Source organism: Bemisia tabaci, chromosome 2, assembly GCF_918797505.1.
Source record: "Bemisia tabaci chromosome 2, PGI_BMITA_v3".
Classification (NCBI taxonomy): domain Eukaryota; kingdom Metazoa; phylum Arthropoda; class Insecta; order Hemiptera; family Aleyrodidae; genus Bemisia; species Bemisia tabaci.
The window spans coordinates 43,888,209-43,910,883 of record NC_092794.1 but is presented as its reverse complement, the minus strand read 5'-3'; the positions used below and the strand labels follow the sequence as shown (position 1 = coordinate 43,910,883).

Here is a 22,675-nt window from a genome sequence, read left to right as displayed (position 1 = left end):
GAGTACAAACGGTTGTGGAAGGAATATATTAAATGCTTGTAAAACAAGCCAACCTTGCTCAGAAACCAATAAGTTTCTCAACTTCTTGTGAAAACTTTTTCATCTTTAATTAATTCGTGTTTAAATTGTTTTAACTTCTTCACGTGCGCTTTTTAATTTTATTTTTAACTCTTTACTTCATTTCATTGACATCACAGTGGTGTCCAACCCTGCAACTATTCACTTATAAAATAGGGGTTCCATATACCTGTTCATCGAAATGTCAAGATTGCACAATGCACCATGGACAGAGTACGAACGATTGTGGAAGGAATATATTATATGCTTGCACAACACGCTAACCTTGCCCAGAAACGAATAAGGTCCTCGACTTTGTTTGAAAACTTTTTCGTCTGTAATTAATTCGTGTTCAAATTGTTTTAACTTTTTCATATGCTCTTTCTAATTTTATTTTTTTATTTTGTCTTCCTGTTTTTCGTTGTTTCTAATGGTCGAGCCCCAGCCAGGCACACGGCACATAATTGTGGCACCATTGGACACACTCAAAGGTGTGGGATTGAAGGTTCATTTTTCAATCTTTTAGGTGACCCTTTAACAGGATATTTTTTTTTAATTTTGAGAAATACGGGGAGGACTGGAAGCCAATCAGAAAATGGGATTGATTAACGGCACTGGTAGCACCAGAGCACAGCAAAATTATCAAATGATCCTGCAAGTTTTACTATGAACGGACGTTCATTGGATTTTGATATGCTCTTTCTTGGAAGAAAATATAGCTGGTGACCTTGACCAAAGTCACTTTCAATGGAACTCAATCCAATAAGTACCAACACCAGTCGACAAATCAATTGACAGGAAATTGTAAGAGGACAATTTCCTTACACAAAACGATACAATAATCAATTATGATAAATATGAGTATACAGCAGTCTTGATGGTGATGGACAGAAATTCAGGAATCAATAATTTGTCTGGTTAGGCAATTCAAAACATTTTGATAAACTCATGAGAATTTGAAAGGTTTTTTTTTTTCTTCTTTTTTTTGAATCACTTATTGACAATTGCTTTTAGTCTTGTAGTGAAAACAAAATTAGTTGATAACCTAGGAGGGTAAAATGAAAAGCAAGCGTGACAGACCTTTATGCTGACAACAAAAAATTCTGTACTAGATAGCTGAGAATTACTCCTTTTGGATAATTATCAATTCCTGATCTGCTCACATAATTTGATGAACAAAACTCATTTTTTTATGTGCGGAAGAAATTCTTTGAGGAAAATAAGGAACAACTCTTCCGTCCTACGAGGAACAACAACTCATCCATTAGGCGAGAACCAACAATAAGTTAATCACTGCTGAATGAAATGATGGTGACACTTCTTCTTTTAGCATCATAAACATTGTTTTGCACAATGTTCCATGTCAGATCCACAGGTTGCAAAAATGTTGCATTGATGGAAAATAAATGCTTGCTCAGGCCAAACACAAGTTGGATAAACTGGGAATTTTCCTTGCATAAAAAGCAACTAGTCATTGGATTTCAAGGCAATGTTAAAAGGAGGTTATCTTGCTTTGGGTTCGATTCTACTGCTCTTACCTTCAATACTGCCCTTCCTTGCTTGAGTCGCAGGTTTCTTGTCTGGACATCTACACCAGGGGGTTAGCTTCTCATCGCAGAAGAGCTGCACATTGAGAACAGTTACTGGAGCCAAGTTATCCATCAGGAGAGAGTGCGTCGAAATCAGCGAGTACTTAAGCGTGTTCAAGCCAGTTGCCCTGTCTCTTTTGCGGGTGTTTTCATACTGATTAAAACACTTTATGTGATCTCTTTTCCTTCTTGAATTGTGAGAATGCCTGCAAAATAATTTATGATTGGAATAAAATATTTTCAGTGTGCTTCATTGAGCGAAATACAGTTGGTGTACTTTTCTACAGTTCTACAGTTATAATTAACAAGTCTTCTTGAATTTTTTTCTAACTTAGTATTTACATTTACAAATATTCCAAATGCTCAAGTTCCTAGCCTCTCTACATTTTATTTTTTCTACAAGATCTATCTAGCAGTCAAACACCTATGAAAAACCAAATAGAGCCTTAAGATTTCCGATTACTACCTTCCCTCCGGGTTCAATCGGGCTTTGGTAGATAAATGTTCAAATTAGAAAAAGGGCACGCACAGGTCTGTTTTTATCAAAATTAACTTTTTGACAGATTTAAACTCTCTAGGGGTGGGGGTAGGTATTTTTGAGAAAATTTGATGTGCATGTTTTTTGATAGCCCTCTTATGGAGAGTTAAGAACATCACTCAAAATTCTGTAAGCTTGAAAAAAGGCTTGCTGGCACATGTCCCTGAAAATGTCCCTTCTTCAAATGGGCCGAATTTTCACGAGCTTCCTAATTCTATGAGAAGCGGATTATCAACTTCCTCTAAGAGGGTTTTGAAGTATTTTTCACTGAGCGAATTGAATGTAAGAATGAATGAAAAAAAGAAGGAAATTTTTTGGCTAAATTGTAACTTTGCCCAGATGTGTACTAGAAATGCCGGATGACATTATTTGGTTTGACATCATGGAAACCAGGGCATTTTAAATTTGCAGAAAAGTTGTGCTTTTCAAACTGCATATTTCTCTGTTTCTGCGTTAGTTTTTTCGTTTTCAATGTGCACATCAGATTCTGTGCATTGCTTACAATTGGAAAAATGTATTCACAAGTCAAAATTTGTTCATGAATTAGTGACCTATTAAAGAAGAATATAGTACCAGGCGTACTATGCAGTAACTGGAAAACTGAGAGAAACAAAACGCAGAGCTCTGACTTACCTGAAGGTGTTATTAATACCGGTGGATAGATTTCCAGGGCGATGAATTGTCAGACCACCTTGTTTCAGACGAACATAAAATTCATCGTCTTCAAGCCCCCAGCCCCAGTATCTGTTACTCATTCCATTCACTTGCACAAAATGGTCTCTGAAAAAATTAAAAACATGATTACTGACAAGTTCTTCTGAAGACAGAATACGAATATATTGAGAATCTGACTGTTCTTAAAGTTTTCTAGATTTCATGGGTTTTCCTAAGTTTTTCATGTCGATAGAGTAGTCTATAAGGATATGTTGCTTGCAAGAGATTCAACCAACTGAGTGAACCTGAACATTCTACAAGGGAATCGACGACTCATTTTTTTTAAATTATTGTTTCAACAGCATTTTCATCCTGCTCAGCTAGGCCGTAGAATTTTTTCTGTAAAACATGTTTCTCATGTTCATTCTATTCATTGAAGGGTTCTGTGGAACCAAGCAATGAAAATGAGAAAACTCATAAAGAATGCCAGGAATTTCAGGTACCAAGATAATATTTGTTGATAGTAGAATGGTAACTATTTCGGAACGTTCCGGGTTTTTCTTTTGATTTGTCCCCATTTTGCAGCCTTTCCCCAAATTAAGTTGTTATTTTATTCAACAAGGGGCTGATTATTGAAAATGATAAACAAAGTGACAGACAAAAAAGACACAGGAAAAATTTATCGATCCGTTCACTTGAAATAGAGAGTTATCATAGACTGAGGGGGAAAATGAAAGACAAACTACAGGATATCTCAGGAGTTAACATTAGTTCGTCTATTATAATAACTCACTCCCACCAATAGGATCGCTCCAAGCATCTTTTCAATTTCAATAATCAGCCCATAAATGGGATTGCATGAAAGTCAAATTTCGCTTGGGAGAAGTGTCTAAAATCTTCTCCTTGGAATTTAATTCGTGCAGTTTATGTTACATATTTACAAATTTTTCTGCAGTGGCGGGTGACCAGGTTCGCTGTGAGGGAAATCATAAAATCTAAAATGGATGATCTAACAATTTCTTTTGCTTCATTGGTCATTCTTCAGAACGATTGATTCTCTAAAAAATTCAAAAAAGACCAGTTAAAACAAATGTGTACTTTGAAATAATGTTACACATGAGAAATACTGCACTTTCATTCCACAGAGCCCTTTAATGAATGGAATGAACATGAGATACATGTTTTACAGAAAAAATCCTACGGCCTAGCTGAGCAGGAGGAAAATGCTGTTGATACAAAAAATGAATCAATACAATTGAGGCATCGGGTGCAGAAAGGGCACTTCTCGGTTCGGGTGTTTTGGAACCTTCACTGCTGAAACTACAATACATGAAAAATGAAACTATGAGGTTTATTTTCTGAAATGTTTTGATTAAAAGTGAAAACAGTCGAAAAAGTCGACTAACATAGCTATTTTTCAGTGCCAGGATTTTGGGTTTGAGGCGCTGCTGCACCTTAGCACAGGCTCCGTTCGGTAAAGTATTCGGCATGAAGTCTACCAAGGACTAGTACTTTGAAAATATGAAACATTCAGCAAAATGCAGGTGGGGCCAGAAAAGACCCTGAACGATACTCCCCCTTTTTCAAAGCGCCACATCTCGGTTACTACTGAACGTAGAGAGTTGCTGTTCGGATAAATCTTATTATTTTTGGCTGAAACTACAAGAATCAAGCACCAAAACATGATTTTGTGACCAGCGCAATTGACCCATTGGTGTAAAATGGTCAACTTACTTTAAAATCAGCAGAATTCCACCAACAAAGGTCTGATAGTGATACTTGGGATGTAGGTGAGGAGCAGCCAAATGAACTGGTCCGGAGGTGGGAAACGAGTAGCGCAGCTGTTGATTCAACGGAAGAAGATCAACGTCATGCATTGCAATGTAATCGCAAGACTCAGCTCCTGATGTGGAGAATAGAAACCCAGCATTGATCAAACTTGCTCTATTGAATCTATAATCGTCAACCTACATCAGAATAAAAACCAAAAATTAGATTAGGTTAACAAATGGCAGTTGGTACAACGCAAGGAGGCAGAGAACTCCAAAACACTATAATGAAGAGTAGTATCCAGGGGCACAGAAAACTACGTACCTAAGTAATGTGAACTGTTTCTCACAATCTGTCAAAGATTTTCAACAACCCCATGGCAGTTCTCAGATTTAGATTTCACATTATCCCTCAAATATTCCTTCGATTCCTTCTTTTACAATTTTCCTCCTTTACGATTTATATTCGGTCACTATAAAATTCTTGATTCTTCTAATAATTCAGCAAACTCTAGTTGTATAAGCAATTACTTAAATAATTTTTGGTGGATTAAAACTCTTCTGATGACTCTGGCCAAAACAATTCGGTAAAAATAATTAGTAAGTTTATGATAAAACACACAGTACATGATGCTTTTCCCCCCACATTATATTAAAATTTTCTGTTTCTCTTCATTGAAATATATTTCCTCTTAGTTCTGTATTTTCTCGCTTTCCAAGATTTTCCTCAAATTTCACACAATCAATAAAATTAGGTGAAGACCCTATTAGTCTCAACATCACAACAGGAATTCAATTATGTCGAGTTGGATTCACAATAATGCAATACTTACCTCTCTTCTCGCAACCAATGTAAACAGATCAATTCGAATCAATTATCTGTGCTGTAGCATTAATGGTGTCAACTTGCTGCACATTGGCAATATTATGAGAAGTCATCACTCAATCAAGGCCTAATTTTTCAAATGGTAAACAATATCTCCAATCTCGAGATGAGCTTAACGTAACTTCCCCACCACCAGATAAACACGAGGGTCAAAATGTGGGTAATGGCAGCGAGGAGAGACTTCCATGCAGTGTGACGCATAGTTTGACCACCTAAGATGCAGCCAATAAAAATTGTTTTTTTCCAACTTGAATTTGATGAAACTTTAGCAAGTTTTTTTGGGCTCTAGGACTCGATTTTTTACTTTATCAACGTTCCCATCGTTTTTGTCAAGAAAAGTTCTACAACTAAGTATTTTTATTCTCAAATCCTTCACCCATGCAACAACCCCATTTTCACAAGAAAAATTTCCAAAAAAGATACCTGAAACATACTTGATTGACGATGTAAATTTGATGCCAAACACTCTGGTTATTTAGGAACAACTGCATGTGTGGAATAAACTCAAGTAATTCATCAAATCTATCTCGAAAAGGGACTATCACCCCAAGTTTGTGGAGTGAATCTCTATGTCTGCGCTGAACCAAATTTCTGGTGCTTTTTCCATCAGCCTCTGGTAAACAAAAAAACAAGAGAATAAAGTTGAATCAACCCTTCACTAGTTGGCTATTGGTTGGTATATTGATTCATACAAGACAGAAATCTGGATGATATTTGGCGATATCCTGGAAATTAAACCATTAGTATGTGCACCAAATGGTCACTCTCCGGTGAAGAAACTGCATTTTTAGAAATGTATATTCTCAGTTTGTATGTTAGAACTAGCCAACCTGACATCATCTGCTGGCTGTATGAATTTTTTTGCAATTACTATGGCCAATAATCAGCCTACATACTGCAGCATTTCGTCTCCCCATTACTCCCTACTGCCATTCATCTTTACTTGCTATTACAAAATTGAAGACCTGAATCTTATAAATGTTCAAATTCAACAATTGTACATCACTCTGTATCATGCTGCCATGTTTTTACTTCTTGCAACTTTGAATTGATAGCATATATAAATTTTGCTTCTTGCAGAAAGCATGTTGGCAGAACTTTTAAAAAATTAAACAATTCTTGTTCAGTGGCAGTAAGTGTTGGGAAAAATGTAAGTAAGTCCTATTAATCGAAGTGTGTAAGAGGAGTATGAGTCATTTCACCTCACTGAAGTTCACTGAAGCGTTGCAATGCTACAACTGTATTGGTAAACAGATCTTTGATAAGGGACTTTATCTTCCAGGAGAAAGCTTACTGGGTAGAACTGGGAAGAGAAAAGAACAGACAAATGTCACGTGCATCTGGGTGCATCACTCATCAGTGGGCCCATTGGTTAAAATTTATGTTGAATGGTGCCATTCTCTGATGTGACATTTGTTTATTTTTTTCGTTCCCCAGTTCTAACTTTTGAAGATAAGTGACAAAGCTCTGAAAGAAGAAGTTTCTCTTAGCGCCAGAAGTTTGGTGGCGGGTCTCTCACGGGTAGAGGAACTTCCTGATTTTTTGATTCACTCAAGTGCCGGTATGAAATGGGGGAAGCCTAGCAAGAATGGGAAAACCAGGGGAACCAACATGAAAACAGGACAAATCGGGAGAGCCCCAAACGAAATGTGACATTTAGGCAGTGAAATATTAAAAGTTGGAGTAATAGATTCTCTTTTTTTTTAAAGCTTACAGGGGGAAGCGACCGTGAATTTTGATTGAAAGGGAGGATTGATTGAGTTTAGGTGAAGACAAATTAGAGTTCGTGGCAAGCTTTGAACTTTTCGCCTTGGGTCTCTTTGTTTTTCTGGTGACGACCCGTAGGCTTACAACACAATCTAGACAGGGCATAAGGTTTGACTTAACGCAGATAAGGTGAAACAGTTAAGGGAGTAAGAAGGCGCCTTCATGTGAGTTGCTGCGACCCGATAAACATGTAATAACGCGTGCCGCTCATTACATGGCTTAAGAGTGCAGCCTTGCATCTATTGTAACCAAGGGTAATTTGCGTTTGCAGAGTCTTCATAGGCACTTAAAGTTGCTGGCAACACGGCTGGGCAGTAGTACATACAATCCGGATTGCCTGTCGTCTCACTAGAATATCCAAATGCTCAGTCTAGGTTGTGTTACGTGATTATAAGACGACCGCATTATTGGTTGACACGGTTTCCAATAAATGTAAGTACCAGTAAATTAAATAATCCTAATCAGCAAAGCTCAGAGCATATTCAAGCACAGAGCAATGCAAAAGCGAAGGGTCTGACGAAAGTGTGGGCAGAATCTTGGAATCCACTAGGTGATTCGTTTGGAAGGAAACAAAGACTCACCAAAGGCAATCAATAGGCACCAGGAGAAGAAGAAGGTGGTAAAGATAAGCACGATGAATATTTCCAATCTGCATGACCGGCAGAAATTGAGAAAATCATGAATAACTGCCATCACGTGATGCATTCGGCTGTGTGTTCACAAAACCTCGACACGCGCAAGGAGACGAGGCAACTTCTGAGGGACATAATTTGGCTCGCTCGCACTGAAAAACAGTGCACGATGGTAAAGGCGAATCACATTATTCACATTTTGTAATCTCCGAAAATTGAACCAACTGAAACTCCAGAGATGGAGATTTGGCATAGAGAAAAAAAAGGAGGTGTTTGCATTTCGGGCATCTTGGAATATTTTGATGACTTGATGACGTAGGTGGGTACAGCTGGGTACAGAGACGTCCCCTTCACACTGTACCCACCTACGTCATCAAGTCATCAAAAAATTCCAAGATGCCCGAGATGCAAACACCTCCTTTTTTTTCTCTATGGAGATTTGGAGAACTCAAGAACTCAACAGTCAACACAACATCATGGAGTCACACATGGATGATGGGTTAAGAACCGGAAATGACCGAAGACATGACGGAAAGGGCCGAGCCCGACCGAAAATCCAGATCGCGCGCGCCAAAAACTCTGTTCTTTGGCGGTCATTTTAAAATGCCGCGATTTCTTTCAAATTGACGGACTTTCTGACATTCGATTACTGAGCGGGATCAGAAAGATTTCCGCTGCAATAAAGTCTGTATTCTTTTTGTTCAAGACAAGCAGCAGATCTATATGCACATACATTATTTTATTTATTTTTGTCTACTTAACTAATGTTGAATATTATTGAATACACACAATGGACTGGGTTTCTAAAGTGATGCACCCTTTTCCCGCAGGACCTCGATACCTCCCTCGAGGAAAGAGATACTTTTCTTTGAAATGCCGCAATCCAGGCGGATGAAGAAAGGTGGTCGCATCTTGAGTTGAGCCACCATTTTAAAGGCTGTGACGCGCAGAGGGTACATGCTTTGCCATGCAAGCATGGTGTGCCCAAAACGTACCCGATGGCGTGTGACGACAAGAGGGTACGAAATGCGACTGCGACCACCATTCTTTATCCGCTTTTTGTCGCAATTACACGCGAATGTGGGAGCTGAATGTGGCTTGAATGTGAAAGTCATTGGCCCTGAGTCATCGTTCGGCAACGAATCTTAGCGATAATGTCAAATTTGTCTGGACTATTCAAGTATATTTGATACACATCTGGATGAATATAACTCGAATTTGCGAAATTTCAACCGTTGAGCGATGACTGTTGACTTCCATATTCAGCTGCCAGATTCAGCGTATCATTCCGGCAAAATGTTCACCTTATTGGTAACTTACTGGCGCTTTACCCCCCCCCCCCCCCTCGTCCGCCATATATAACTCCCTCAGAAGAGATCGTCCGGTCAATTTATAGACCTTGTGCCCTTCAGATCGCTCGAGCAAGCCCGCCACAAGGGGGGGATACTGGGTCCCTGGTACCGGGGCCCGGCCCCGGAGGGAGCCCGTGTTACCCGTGAAAAACCACTACGAATTCACATGCAACCCTTGTTTCGTAAGAAAAAGTGAAAAATATACCCCAAAAATTTCGCAAAAGGTGAATAGATTTTCAGAAACACGCTGGGGTACTGTAGAATCCTTCTTAAATTTTTAAAGCAGTTTACTTCTTGGAAAATGTCTGTCTATTTTCAAGGTTTTTTAGTACAGAGGGATATTTTTAGAAACTGCGTTTCATTTTCTTCCGTCGTCAGATGATTATAAGAGTCTCCAGTTTGGGCATCCTCGACTTCAATGGCTCATGGCTCAACTCCCTTGCCATAGACAAACGAAGGGGAAGTTCAGGGGGGCCTGGCCCTCTTAGAACTGAAAATAGTATCATATGCCCCCCCCCCAAAAAAAAAAAATTCCAGATGTTTTGAATGCAACAATTCGCAAGTATTTTTTGCTGAAAGTAGAAAAAAAAACATAATTATTCAGCAGAAATTGATGGAACAATTCTTTATGGAAGCTTCAAAATGCGTCCGATTAGTCGTACAAATTCTAAAATTTCTCGAAGGATGCCCCTCGGACCCCCCCCCCCCCCCCCCCCCCTCCGTGCTTGGGGCCCGGACCTTAAAACTGGTACCAAGGTCCGAGATGGGATGTGCCGAGCCTGCATATGAAAGCTATTTCCATTTAAATCTTCCGTCACATTCTTACGGCGCAATGATACAACTATTTGAACTCTCCGGAATGCGTGGGGTATCACGCCGCATTTGAAGGCGTTTTCAAAACAGCCAAGTTCCGATATCGGATTAATCAATTTGCATAGTTCATGGTATTTTGTTTTCATTTCTAACCACTTGTTTATTAATAATCCTCCTACAAATATTACCCATTTGCTATATACAATTCTAGCTGTAGCGCATACTTCAGCTATTCATTCTTCACTGCAAATGTTAACGGAAATCGAAAAGGCCAGCGTGCATGAAGGCTATTTCAATTGTAATTTTCCGTCGCATTTCTAAGGCGCAATGATACAACTATTTGAACTCTCCGGAATGCGTGGGGTATCACGCCGCATTTGAAGGCGTTTTCAAACAGCCAGGTTCCGTTATCGGAATAATCGTTTTGCATACTTCATATTATTTTGTTTCCATTTCTAACCTCTTGTTTACTTATAAGCCTTCTATAAAAACCACCCATTTGCTAAATACAATTCTAGCCGAAGCGCACTGAAGCGCATTCATGACTGAAAAAATGTTAACGGAAATCGAAAAGGCCAGCGTGCATGGAGGCTATTTCAATTGTAATTTTCCGTCGCATTTCTAAGGCGCAATGATACAACTATTTGAACTCTCCGGAATGCGTGAGGTATCACGCAGCATTTGAAGGCGTTTTCAAATCAGCTAAATTCCGATACCCGGATTATCGTATTGCATAGTTCATATTCTTTTGTTATATTCCGTACCCGTTGTTTATTTTTAATCATCGTAGAAAAACCACCCATTTGCTAAATACAATTCTAGCTGGAGCGCACTTCAGCAATAGAACGCACAACAAACATCATTCAACAAACAATATATTCAAATACAATAGAGACAATGTACATACATATGTAAAATTCAGCGCTTCAGAATAGAAATGTTTAAATGAATCAAATACTCTATAAATGAAGAAAAATTGTTTGCTGTAAATTTTATAAGTTTAAAGTAGAGACGTATTAACCGACTTATGAATGAAAATTAATTCAATTTAGGCCTATTTTGCTGGAAAATGCATCTTTCTGAGGATGTCACTACAACATAGACTCTTTACAATAAAACTATTGTATAACATATATTGCGGGAATAGACTCCCGAAAAACTGGCATTTTTTAAAAATAATTTGGATATCGATTTTTGTTAAAACTGCCTGATTACCCGTAGCTTCCTTTCAACCATTTTCGTATAACATCTATTAATACGTACTTACACACGCTCAAAATAAAGAATAAAACCGAGCATTGAAAGCCTCTTGAATATCGAATAAATGACCGAGCTTCCGCAATAAATCCATCTCATTATTAATTGTCATGTCATTGAGCATGGCATCTCTTGGTATAACCAATCTTTATTTCTTCAAGTTCTTTCATCGATCAAAATATAATATGCATGTCTGAGACCAATTAAACGGGAAAAGATTGAGATGGATTATAATTTAAGTTACCCGCTCCCCGCTCCAGCGAAAATGTCCCTTGCTAAGTTTCCCGTTAAACTTTCCCTGACGTTATAAATACACAATAACTGTTTAGAGGAGGAGCGGTGAAGTGAATTCTGCTTTATGAAATCCTTGCGGTCCTTTCATTATGCGAATCATACTCCATTTGCCAGCATCGCGCGTGTATTACTTTAACTCTCTGATTTTTGTAATGCTCCTCGATATAATATCGCAAAATATTCACGGACTTCATGTCTAGGTATTATTGAACATTAGTGCTTTCCTTATTTTGGAATACCGAATTTTATTCGCTTTTATAATAGTTACCAATCCGTCCAATTTTCATTTTATCGCGTAATTCTGTCTTAAAGTAAAACGTGTAGATGAAGTGTGCATCGTCATTATTATTCCAAGTTTTTTCTTCTGCTTTAAAGAATTCCAGAATTTTGTCCATAAATTATTGCCGGTAGCTTAGTGCTGTGGGGCAACACCAACATGTTTGATTTTCTCCTACGCAGCATTTACATCAAGTGTCTCTTATTTTTTGATTAATTTCTTAAAGGGTTTGATCCGTCTCTAAAATGCGTGGTTTTAGTCACATAATTTTATTCTAGAGGAACACTCGTCAATGTTTGGAAAAAAACCGTATAAATAAATCAATAAAAATTGGTTTGATACTCAAGGAGTCCAGGTCTTACGATTGCCATGGCTCAGGAGTCATCCTATTGACGGATTTTTTGCTGCTGGAAAATAATCTGGCCTAACCATGACCTCAGCAAACCTCGATGCCGCTCTTAACCAGGTAAAACTCAGTTATAATTCGTTGCAGTAGCTTTGGCATCTGACACAATATCTTTTTATTGAAAAATAATTTTGATTTTATTGGAGAGAAAAGTAAATTTTTTAGGGCCTTAAAAAGTTGGAAACATGTTGGAACGACGAGGGTTACTTTTGTCCCGCGGGCCTTTGACGTGATAATTAATCCGATTTTTAACATTTTTGGCACTTTAGGACGACTTTTCTTGGAAATTTAACAACGTGAGAAATAGTTACTGAAGTAAAACATTTTTCATTCATTTTTTTCGTTCTTTCCGAAAAATACACGATTTCTAGGTTAAATTAAGTTTTACATGTGTACAGGTCGTCTTTCTGCGAAATGGAACTATGTGCCTCATAAGATTTGAGCCCTGAGACTCATAAGAATATGTGCATAACAGGGCTCACGCCATAATGCTCATTGTTCCGTTTAGCAGAAATACGTCCCATTGAAAAATCCTAAAAATGGGCCAAAAACAGCAACAATATACCGGATGTCCTTTCTAAATTATCAGAGACCTTTCAAAAGGCGAGTAATGGAAAGTACGCAAGAAATGCCTGGAGATCACCTCTTGAAAGAGTGATAATAACCGAAATCAGTCCACGAAAGTAATCATTTTTCAATAATTCCAGAATTTTGGGTTTGGGGCGCTGCCGCACCTTTGCACGAGCTCCGTTCGGTGAAACATTTGGCATAGTCTACTTAAGACCAGTACTTTGAAAATATGAGACATTTAACAAAATTCAGGTGGGGTCGGAAAGAACCCTAACGCCTTTTCTTATTTTCTGTGAATGTAATTAAAATGAATAAGGAAAAATCGCAGAAACATTCAATGAGCAATATTGTAGTTTATAGTTTTTTAAACTCAATGAAATAAAAATAAAACACGAGTGAAGGTGTGCAACGTTTTAATCGGAGATAAATAGGTTTTGTGTGTGTGTGTGAGGGCGTGAGGGTGAGGGTGAGGGTGAGTGTGTGAGGGTGAGAGGGTGTGTGTGTGTGTGTGTGTAGCTATCGATATGTGACATCATCTAGGGCAGGCGCTTGTGAGATAACTATTCTACTACCGGTGATTGCCATTTTGCCGTTTGTTGGAAATGAAGGCGTGTCACACTGCAAGGGCCATACCACGCTGCGCTAATAGGCACGGCTACAGCGCCGTTGAACTAGGGTCACGCGTTATAAATCTCTACTTGTGTTTTCTCCCCCGTTTTTATTATAATATTTCAGGAAAAATATCCATGTATCTATCTCGGACCCTTCTGAATTTTGTGTTGTTTGAAAAAAATGCAATAACCAAAGTATCGCTTCAAAATTTTATGAAAATATATATTTGATTTAATTTAAGAGAATTATCAGACAATTCTAAGAAAAACTGTTGTTTAGTTTTTGAACCGAATAATTAAATACAAATGAATCATGAGCGGAGGTGTTCAACGTTGCAATCGGATATAATTAGGTTTTTTTGAGTGTGGCCATTCGATATTTGTCATCATTTATGGAAGGCGCTCGAGAGATCACTATTCGATTATGAGTGGTGCCCAACCTCCCATATTGCGACTACCTGGAATTGAAGACGCAATTTTCTGTTCCAAAAATGTTAAAAAACGGCTTCAATTGATGTGGGTATAAAGCTAGCGTTATCTTCACAAATTTCTGTACCCCGATCAAAAAAAGGTCTTAGTTACTTGGCTGAAAATTTTCTATCTCATCGACCTAGAATACTTACTCTAATGCCAAAATCTGGAACAGTTTAAGAATGAGAAAATCGACAGTGCAAACTGACAGACATACTCTCTGACGCAATAAAATATCAGAAAAATTATCAGTCTCTAATATTAGCCAAAACCACCGATAATCGAAAGTAAGTATACTTTTAAAAAAATATCATACATGCGTTAGAAATAACTACTATATTACCTATACGTAACTGATAATTTATTAAAAGAGAGGAAACCTTTACAAAGTCAAATGAGTGAATTCTCCAGAAGAAAGAGGAGTTGACCCTCTTCAAATATTGAAAAAGTATCATCCTGATAATCTTTGTGGTTAGTTTGAAAAGCAAGAAACTTCATTGATTTTTAAAATTTAAACTATTAGGCGTCAAGATGATAAATAAAATGCTTGACTAAAGAACTAGGAGTAAATTACAAATTTCAGTTTAAGTAAGATAGCTTCTTCGTTGCAAGTTAAATTTTATTTATCTGTAACCTTCCACATTGTAATTTGCGTTTATTAATATTCTCTTTCTCGTATCATTTCATGTTGTCATGCTTTTATTTTCATCAACAATCCAAGGATAATGCAGAAAAGTTGCGGAGCTCCACTCCATTATAATAGAACACACACTGAAATTAGTTCAACACAAAAATTTATTGAGCCCTCCTCCCCTCCTTCTCGCCTGTGAACTTCAATACTTCCCTCCTAAGAGTTGATTTTCAAAATGTTCAATTTATCTGTTGTGTTCATGTAATGCTCTCGTCGGGATGCACGGCGCGGCACATTGAATACAAATATTTCAACACAAGTATGAGTGTGGTATTCACAGAAATTGAAGGCGCTCGTAACTCGTTACATCAATCTCTTGGATGCTCGTTACATTATTTGGGGACTGACTGATGCGCACCGGCGACTTAGCCACTGTGAATCACCCGAGGGAGAGAAAACTTTAAACTAAAGTTACAATAATGTCGAAGATCGAAAATGAATAATAAAATTTAATTTCCATTTTAATAAAAACGTATAGATAATTTAAATCCTAAATTATACGATTTTATAATTTGATAAGGCACTTTATTGTACCACTTCAAAATTTCATTTTCATGTCATCTAAGTAGTTTAATTTTTATCAATTTAAGTCTGAAAGTTCAATTAAGTAATCACAAGGATATGATGATGATATACATATTTCATTATTGATATGAAGAGGATCCTCTGTTAAAATACTCTTCATCCCGTCATCGTGAATGTTGCTTCTAGATAATAATCAGTAGTGTGTTATGGTAGTTACCTAGTTGATGTGATATTTCTGATCAGGGACCCCAAAGAACCCCTCCAACGTAAGAACTGGATTTTGCAAAAAGTAACCAGGAGCATTGCGATATTGCTGTAAATTCGTGAAAAATTCTCATTTCGTAATGAAAAACAACTGAAATCTGACCCAAAGGTTGATTTCGTTGCTGATTTCCATTCAATAAGCATGTTTTGCCTTAGATATACTTCGGAACGATTCTATTTGTCAACTTATGAACACGAATAACTTCAAAATCAGCAGTTACTCTCGGTTCGTTATCGTAAAATCTCAAGGGCGTCATTTGGAGAGAGCACAGGGGCAACGACTCCTTTGTTTTCACAAATTTGATCATATTTTAGGGCACTTTTCGGCAAATTTTAATCAATTCCAACACTGGAAAAAACACACTGGATCAAGATCCCAGACTCTTAAAAACATCGACAAGAAAAAATACTCTTGATTCAATCGGATTTTAGCCTAAATCAAGAACCAAGCCTCTTAATTTGAGCGGATTTCCTTTTGATTTAAGCAAAAATCTGATTGAATCAAGAGTATTTTTTCTTGTCAATGTTTTCAAGAGTCTGGACTCTAGATCCAATGTGTTTTTTTTCCAGTGAAGGCATTTTTGGAGATTCTTTGATGTCTCCCATCCAAGCTAATTTAATTTACCTTCTCCAAACAACTTTTGGAGCCCCTTTCCCTTAGATATTTGGCTGAAATGAAGCCGCGGCTATGAACCTTAGTGCAGTTCGAAGTCCAAACGTCATTGCACGCTGCAAACGGTCTGAACGGAATTGAAATGCCGCCGCGCATTGGAACGGGCTGATATAAGAGGTCGGACATGAAATTTTTGACTATAATTTCAAATTTTAATGCTTATTTCGTCAAAAATTCAATTTTATTGAGTGTTCCTGAAATTAAATTTCAGAAAGAAATCAATGGAACTCCTCTTGAACGTAACTCTTGAAAAAAGTTTCCAGATTCTGACATGGTCCAGTGTGCGCCGCGCCGGTTGAATCGGGTTTGGTACCAACGTGCACCGCGCGCTGCGTGCACCGGCTTGATGCGAGGCAGTTTTCCCGCTTTCTCACCCCCCTTTCTCTCCCTCTCTCCCCCTCCCTACCCATTTCTGCACTTTTCTCGCGAACAGAGCGAAGGAGGCAATGAGTAGGCCAAAGCCCAACGATTTGCAGGCACTTCGCAAAATAAAGCTTTGAGTCCCTATATGTGGTTCAGACAAAAAAGACTTGAGTCTCAAGTGGTTTCAAAATTTTTTAAGTCTCGTTAAGAAGGGGATAATGTCTCGGTACAAGAAAGGTCCGAGTTAGGTCCGCTGGATCAAGGAAGTACAGAATTTCATGACCTCTTTCAATGCTATACCAACGAGAATAAATCGATGTATCGATGGTCAAAGTGCGGAACACGGCGAGACTGCAGCGTTTCAAAATTTTCGCTACTATTTTATTTTTTTCAAGAGAAACGATAAGCCAAAATTGAGGACACCGCACCAAGAACAGCCTATAGGCGTATAGGTCGTTATTACGCTCATCTGCTTTTCGGATTCTACGTACCCTGGACTATGCTGTGGTAGCGATAGAATATCGATAGGTAACGGCTCGAGGTCGAAAAGCCTTTTTTCCGAGTTAAGTCAGGCCACTGGATCGATGGGTGCAAGAATGACCTATAAGCGGGCCTATAAACTTAAGGGACGATAAGGTGCTAGTTACCCCTTTCTTTACTCACTATAGATATCCTTTCATTTTGCGTTAATCATGCGTGATTAAAATGATTTATACTTCATATTGCCACCAAAATGACTATTGGGCGTAATAATGGCCTAAAACCCGCTTTTTTAAATTAAATATATTATAGTGTAAACTCAAAATGTACCGCAAAATCTACCCGGCATCCTTCAATAGAAGGGTTAGGTCACCCAAAAACACCAAAACAGGGTACCTGCATAGAAAAGTCTGCGCGGTACATCAAAAACAAAACGCGGTTCCAAGTTATAGGATGTTCTTGCTGCGGTGTCCTCAATTGAAAAAGCCTTCATGCACGATGGGCCTGTCGATTTCCTTTGACACTTTTGCAGTGGTGAATGCATAGCTGAAGTGCCCTCCAGCTAGAATTGTATTTAGCAAATGGGTGGTTTTTATACGAGGATTAAAAATAAACAAGTGCTACGGAATATAACAAAAGAATATGAACTATGCAAAACGATAATCCGGGTATCGGAACTTGGCTGTTTTGAAAACAACTTCAAATGCGACGTGATACCTCACGCATTCCGGGGAGTTCATAGTTGTATTATTGCGCCTTAGAAATGCGACGGAAGATTACAATCAAAATATCCTTATACACGCTGGCTTTGTCGATTTCCTGTGACACTTTTGCAGGGGTGAATGCATAGCTGAAGTGCGCTCCAGCCAGAAGTGTATTCAGCAAATAAGTAGTTTTTATAGGAGGATTGAAAACAAACAAATGGTTGGAAATGAAAACAAAAGAATATGAACTATGCAAAACGATAATCCAGATATCGGAACTTGGCTGTTTTGAAAACGCCTTCAAATGCGGCGTGATACCTCCCGCATTCCGGAGAGTTCAAATAGTTGTATCATTGCGCCTTCGAAATGCGACGGAAGATTACAATCGAAATAGCCTGATACACGCTGGCTTTGTCGATTTCCTGTGACATTTTTGCAGTGGTGAATGCATAGCTAAAATGCGCTCCAGCCAGAAGTGTATTCAGCAAATGAGTATCATTTATGCGTATAATCATGCGTGATTAAAATGATTTATACTTCATTTTGCCCCCAAAATGACTGTTGGGTGTAATAATGGCCTATAATAACCGCTTTTTTAAATTAAATATATTAGAGTGTAAACCCAAAATGTATCGCAAAATCTACCTGAGATCCTTCAATAGAAGGGTTAGGTCACCCAAAAACACCAAAACAGGGTACCTGCGTAGAAAAGTCTGCGCAGTACATAAAAAACGAAATTTTAAATGCGTTTTTCTCAAAACGCGGTTCCAAGTTATAGGCTGTTCTTGGTGCGGTGTCCTCAATTATAGCTTGAAATTTTTACGGGAAACTCTGCCACACAGAGGAAAATTCAAGGTAGTTTTTGAGAAATTACATTGGATAGTTTTGCACACCAAAAAAAAAAAAAATGACAGGAAGTCTGCAACGTTGCAAACATAGATACGTGGTTTCACACTTTGGCCATCGATATATAAATTTTTATTTACTAAAATTTTATTTTACTAACTATGTCCTGGACATGTCCCTTGTAGTCAAAACTCGTTTATATTATGTAAGATCTTTGGTCGATGAAAGTCCGGAGTTACTTTGATGGGTTTAGCACACGTAGGGGAAGGGAAATAGGTACCTAGAATAAAGTCTTACATAAATTAAAAAATTGCATTGAAACTAATTTTTTTAGAGATGAACGCCTATAAAAAAGACGGGACAGATAATTTTATGCATATATTCTCCTATATGTCTACTAGTATGTGCCCGTACCTACTATTTCCCAATCGCTCCTCTATTTTCATAGAACTATTTCATAAGGTATGATATAATTGATATATACTCTACACAAATCAATTAATCTCTAAAAATCAGCTAAAAAATATCGAAGTTATCCTATGATTGCGCCTGAGGATGGGTATTGGGTAATGTAGTTGTTTGGGGTCCATAGCAACCGTTGTCAGACTTCTGTTTGCCTAGTTTCATTGTTGCCGCTCTATTTCGAAAGCCATAAAAAATAGAGAATGGCTTCAGTTTAAAATGTGACGAAAATCTCCTATTCCTATCGATACGCGTATGAAAAGCAGCACAGGAATGCGCCCATTCCTCAATTTCCCTCATTATAAATTCCAAACTTCCTTTGCGCAATTATTATATCGGGTCATCTTCAAATTCGTGAGCCAAAAACAGGAGAAACCCGAGTGGAAATAAGACGCATAAAATAGTGGCTTCCTTACTATGGTGCCTCATGTCAGCTTGGATATCCTTTCAACCACCGCATGTACAAATTGCTGGTATCACTGGTACAATCGGACGTAGGGGCGTGACTGATTTTTGTGTTGAGCCCTATCGGCCGTGTAATCGCATGCAATCCAGCAGGCTGATTATTGAATTTGATAGAAAAAGCGATAGAAGAAGAAGACACAAGGAGTATGGGGCTATCCTATTGGTTGAAGTGGGTGGTTTCTATAGACTATGGGGGAAAACAATGGGTTAACTATAGGGTCTCTAGTGGGTTGCCGTTAGTTAGTCTATTACCTACCTTCTTCGTCTATTTTAACCATCCGCTTCCACAAAGAGGATCCCTCCATATCTTTTTTGTCTTATTTGTCTATAGCTTTGTCTATCAACTTCAATAATCGGCCCGCTGAAGAGATAGTCGGGTCAGTTTGACAGTAGTCAAGATAAAACTCTCTTGGCTGGACATAATCTCGCCAAAAAACCAAATTTTGTGTGTTGAATGAAGGGAACATATGGAGCAGCCCTTGGCTGATAAGGGTGCATGGTTGTTTTGACCAAGGAGGAAAATGATGGACTAACTACAGGATCTCTCGTGGGCTGCCGTTAGTTAGTCTATTACCTACCTCCTTTGTCCATTAGAACCACCCGCTTCCACCGATGGGATCGCTCCGTACTCCTTATGTATTTTTTGTCTATAGCTTTGTCTATCAATTTCAATAATCGGCCCGCAGGCGGCAGGACTCACGTAGAAATGGAGATCCCTAACGATAGAGTAGAGACGACACCCGGATCCTAATACTAAGACAAGATTATTCTTCCATCCATCGCGTGCAGTTTCTTGCGAGCAAGGAAATAAATTGAGCTCGACGACACTGTTATTCTCTGCATAGAATAAGATGATGTTCTTATTGATTCGAATGCCCGTGCAATTTGGTAGACCGTGAACGTTGTGAGGATGGATTTCTTTTCTGTGCCAATAGTGTTTAAAATCACTATCAATACTTCATGTTTTTCTGACCAAGTCCGATCCATTTAGCAATAGCATTCTTTACTACTTCTATATTTTAAAGTGACTCATTCCTTCTCTTGAAATATAGGATTAGCTATTTTACACATTCGTGTGTTCGAGAAACACACAATCGTTTCTCTGCAAGCTATGAACTATAGGGATTATTATTAGGAGATAGCGTCGACGTGAATTTCCCCTTCAATTTCACCGGCTAGGCAACGAACATGCCACTGAGCGCACGAATAGTTGTCCAGTTGTCCATTCGAATAACACAAATTCATCTATCTGCTCTTTGATTAAATAAATAACCGACGTTTGAATCTACTTATAGATATCGTTCACTTGAACTTTATTTCCCATTTTGTCAGATTTTATTTTGCTTTGCAGACTGATTTGACTTCATTGTGTGGAAAGAAACCAACCCGTTGTGCACGGTTCGTGTCACCGTTTAACCATTTACAAGTCAAGTAATAAAAATGGAGTATTCGATGATGTAGAACAAAGCGTCACGAGAAGATGAAGGAGGGGGGAGGAGGGTCGAAAAATCCTGAGTTTAGGATTCCGTATTTTCCGAGCGGTTCTTAATCTAAAGTTATATTGTTAAAGTATGACAGTAAATTTGCTATTCTTCGAAGACAACAGAGCTTTCTGGCTGTGAGGAGTTTTGCCCTCTTCGAATTTTCTGTAAAAAAAACTTATCTCGAGTTTTTTTTAAAGAAGGGGGGGGGGGGGTCGTCGAGCCTAGTGTTACGTAGGTAATCATTTTAGGGGTGCTTGGGCCAGCAGCACGACCAAGGGTCGTGGTTTGGGGTTACGATCGCGACCCAAGGTGAGGGTGGGTGTCAAAAAAATTTGAAAAATCACGCATTACGTAATTTAAGGACGCCTTCATCACGGCAAATCGACTAGAGCTAGCTTTTTCTTCGTTTTTCTGACGTGAAGGCGTATCTCTATCTCCACGTGAGATCCCGAAGGGCGTAGAATTATACGAAATGCATGCTCACGTGGAAATTGAGGTACACCCTTACGTCCAAAAAACAACGATTTGTCCTCGTTTTTCACGCGTTAAAATGCCAATTTTTGTGAGGAATACTGTTCGTTCAATTCATACTTGCTTAAAAATAATACTCACAAAATACTAAAAATAATACTTTACCTAATATTTAAAGCGCCGTGCACGGTAAACATCTGTTTCCCCGATAAAGGTACCAGTAGCTAACAAGCCCCCGTCCATGCTACAAATCTCTTAACAGCTTTGAGAGATAAATGTCGAAGAAAAATCATCATAAATAGTGCCTAATACTTACTGAAAAAAAAGAAAAAAAAGAGAAAAAAAGTTGCAAAATGCGTATCTTTGATGGTAAGCATTGCAACAATTTCCCAATGTATTTATTTACTTGTTTATTTATTTTATTATTTTATTTTATTTTATTTTAGAAAAAGCCATACTGTTTCTTGATGTTTTTTTGCGATTTTTGTCTCTCATTCAAAAATATTCCAAAACAATTTTAAGGACTTATTTTAAATGGTTTCCTTTAGAAAAAATAAAGCAAAATCGGAGATATTCAAACGTTGCAAGAGAGATAATCACTTTCCTCCTTCAGCCGCACCAATTCTGTATACTCTCTTTCAGCAGGGTAGTACGCGGTGGCGTGGCATGCTTTGTGATTTATCGATTGCTCTGCCATTTAAACCAATGAAGAAGGATCGATAAACAGGGTGTTCGCATCGAACAACTCAATAATCGATTCCTCGCCGTACTTCAAACGGGGAATAATCGAAAATCGATTATTCGCCGCTGGAATTACGGAGAGTGACTCCCAGTAAATTAGCCTATGTGGCAATCCGGCTTAACCGCTGGATCGAAATGTGTTTGCGTCTCGGTGGTTTCGTCGCTCATCTGACGTAAGCGCATATCTCATTTTCCACGTGAGCCCTGTTTTACGTATAAATCCGCGCTTTCTGTGGCTCATGCGGAAAGCGGGATACGCCCTTACGTCGGAGGGGCGACGATTTAGGACGGGTGAAACGGAGGTTTCGGCTCCCCTTGAGAACTAATTTCTCACTTATTATTCACGTTCTGTAAACTTCAAGCTAGTCAAAGAGCCAGGGCGGGAGCCGCGTTAAAGAATTCGCCTTGTGCTTTTATTTTCGGGTAGCTTTGAGATTTAGACGTGAAAGTAGTGACGGATTCTCTCTCATCGCGTGCATTTTTTTTGGTTTTTCAGTATTTGTGTGAGGTGGCATAGATAGGCGGTAAAATTACTATTTTTTCCCCGTGATAAAATGCATGCT

At 38.4% G+C, this 22,675-nt stretch overlaps 1 protein-coding gene across 7 annotated transcripts in view; it reads right to left on the bottom strand.

The window, feature by feature from the left end:
- LOC140224103 (beta-1,4-galactosyltransferase 7-like) overlaps window positions 1-8,136 on the bottom strand; it is a 49,716-nt gene extending 41,580 nt beyond the window's left edge. For 5 of the 7 annotated variants that reach the window (XR_011899375.1, XR_011899376.1, XM_072297367.1 and 2 more), the window contains exons 1-5: window positions 7,842-8,136; window positions 5,928-6,106; window positions 4,573-4,805; window positions 2,818-2,964; window positions 1,596-1,852 (exon numbers count right to left, since the gene is read on the bottom strand). Coding sequence is in view for 5 of the 7 variants with exons in the window: in XM_072297367.1 (XP_072153468.1) it covers window positions 1,596-1,852; window positions 2,818-2,964; window positions 4,573-4,805; window positions 5,928-6,106; window positions 7,842-7,965 (940 nt within the window). In the remaining 2 variants the exon portion in view is untranslated. Of the gene's footprint in view, window positions 1-119; window positions 1,853-2,817; window positions 2,965-4,572; window positions 4,806-5,916; window positions 6,107-7,841 lie in introns of those variants that run through there. The other 2 variants (XM_072297371.1, XM_072297368.1) reach the window with 2 other exon arrangements.
- Window positions 8,137-22,675: the final 14,539 nt, after the last annotated feature.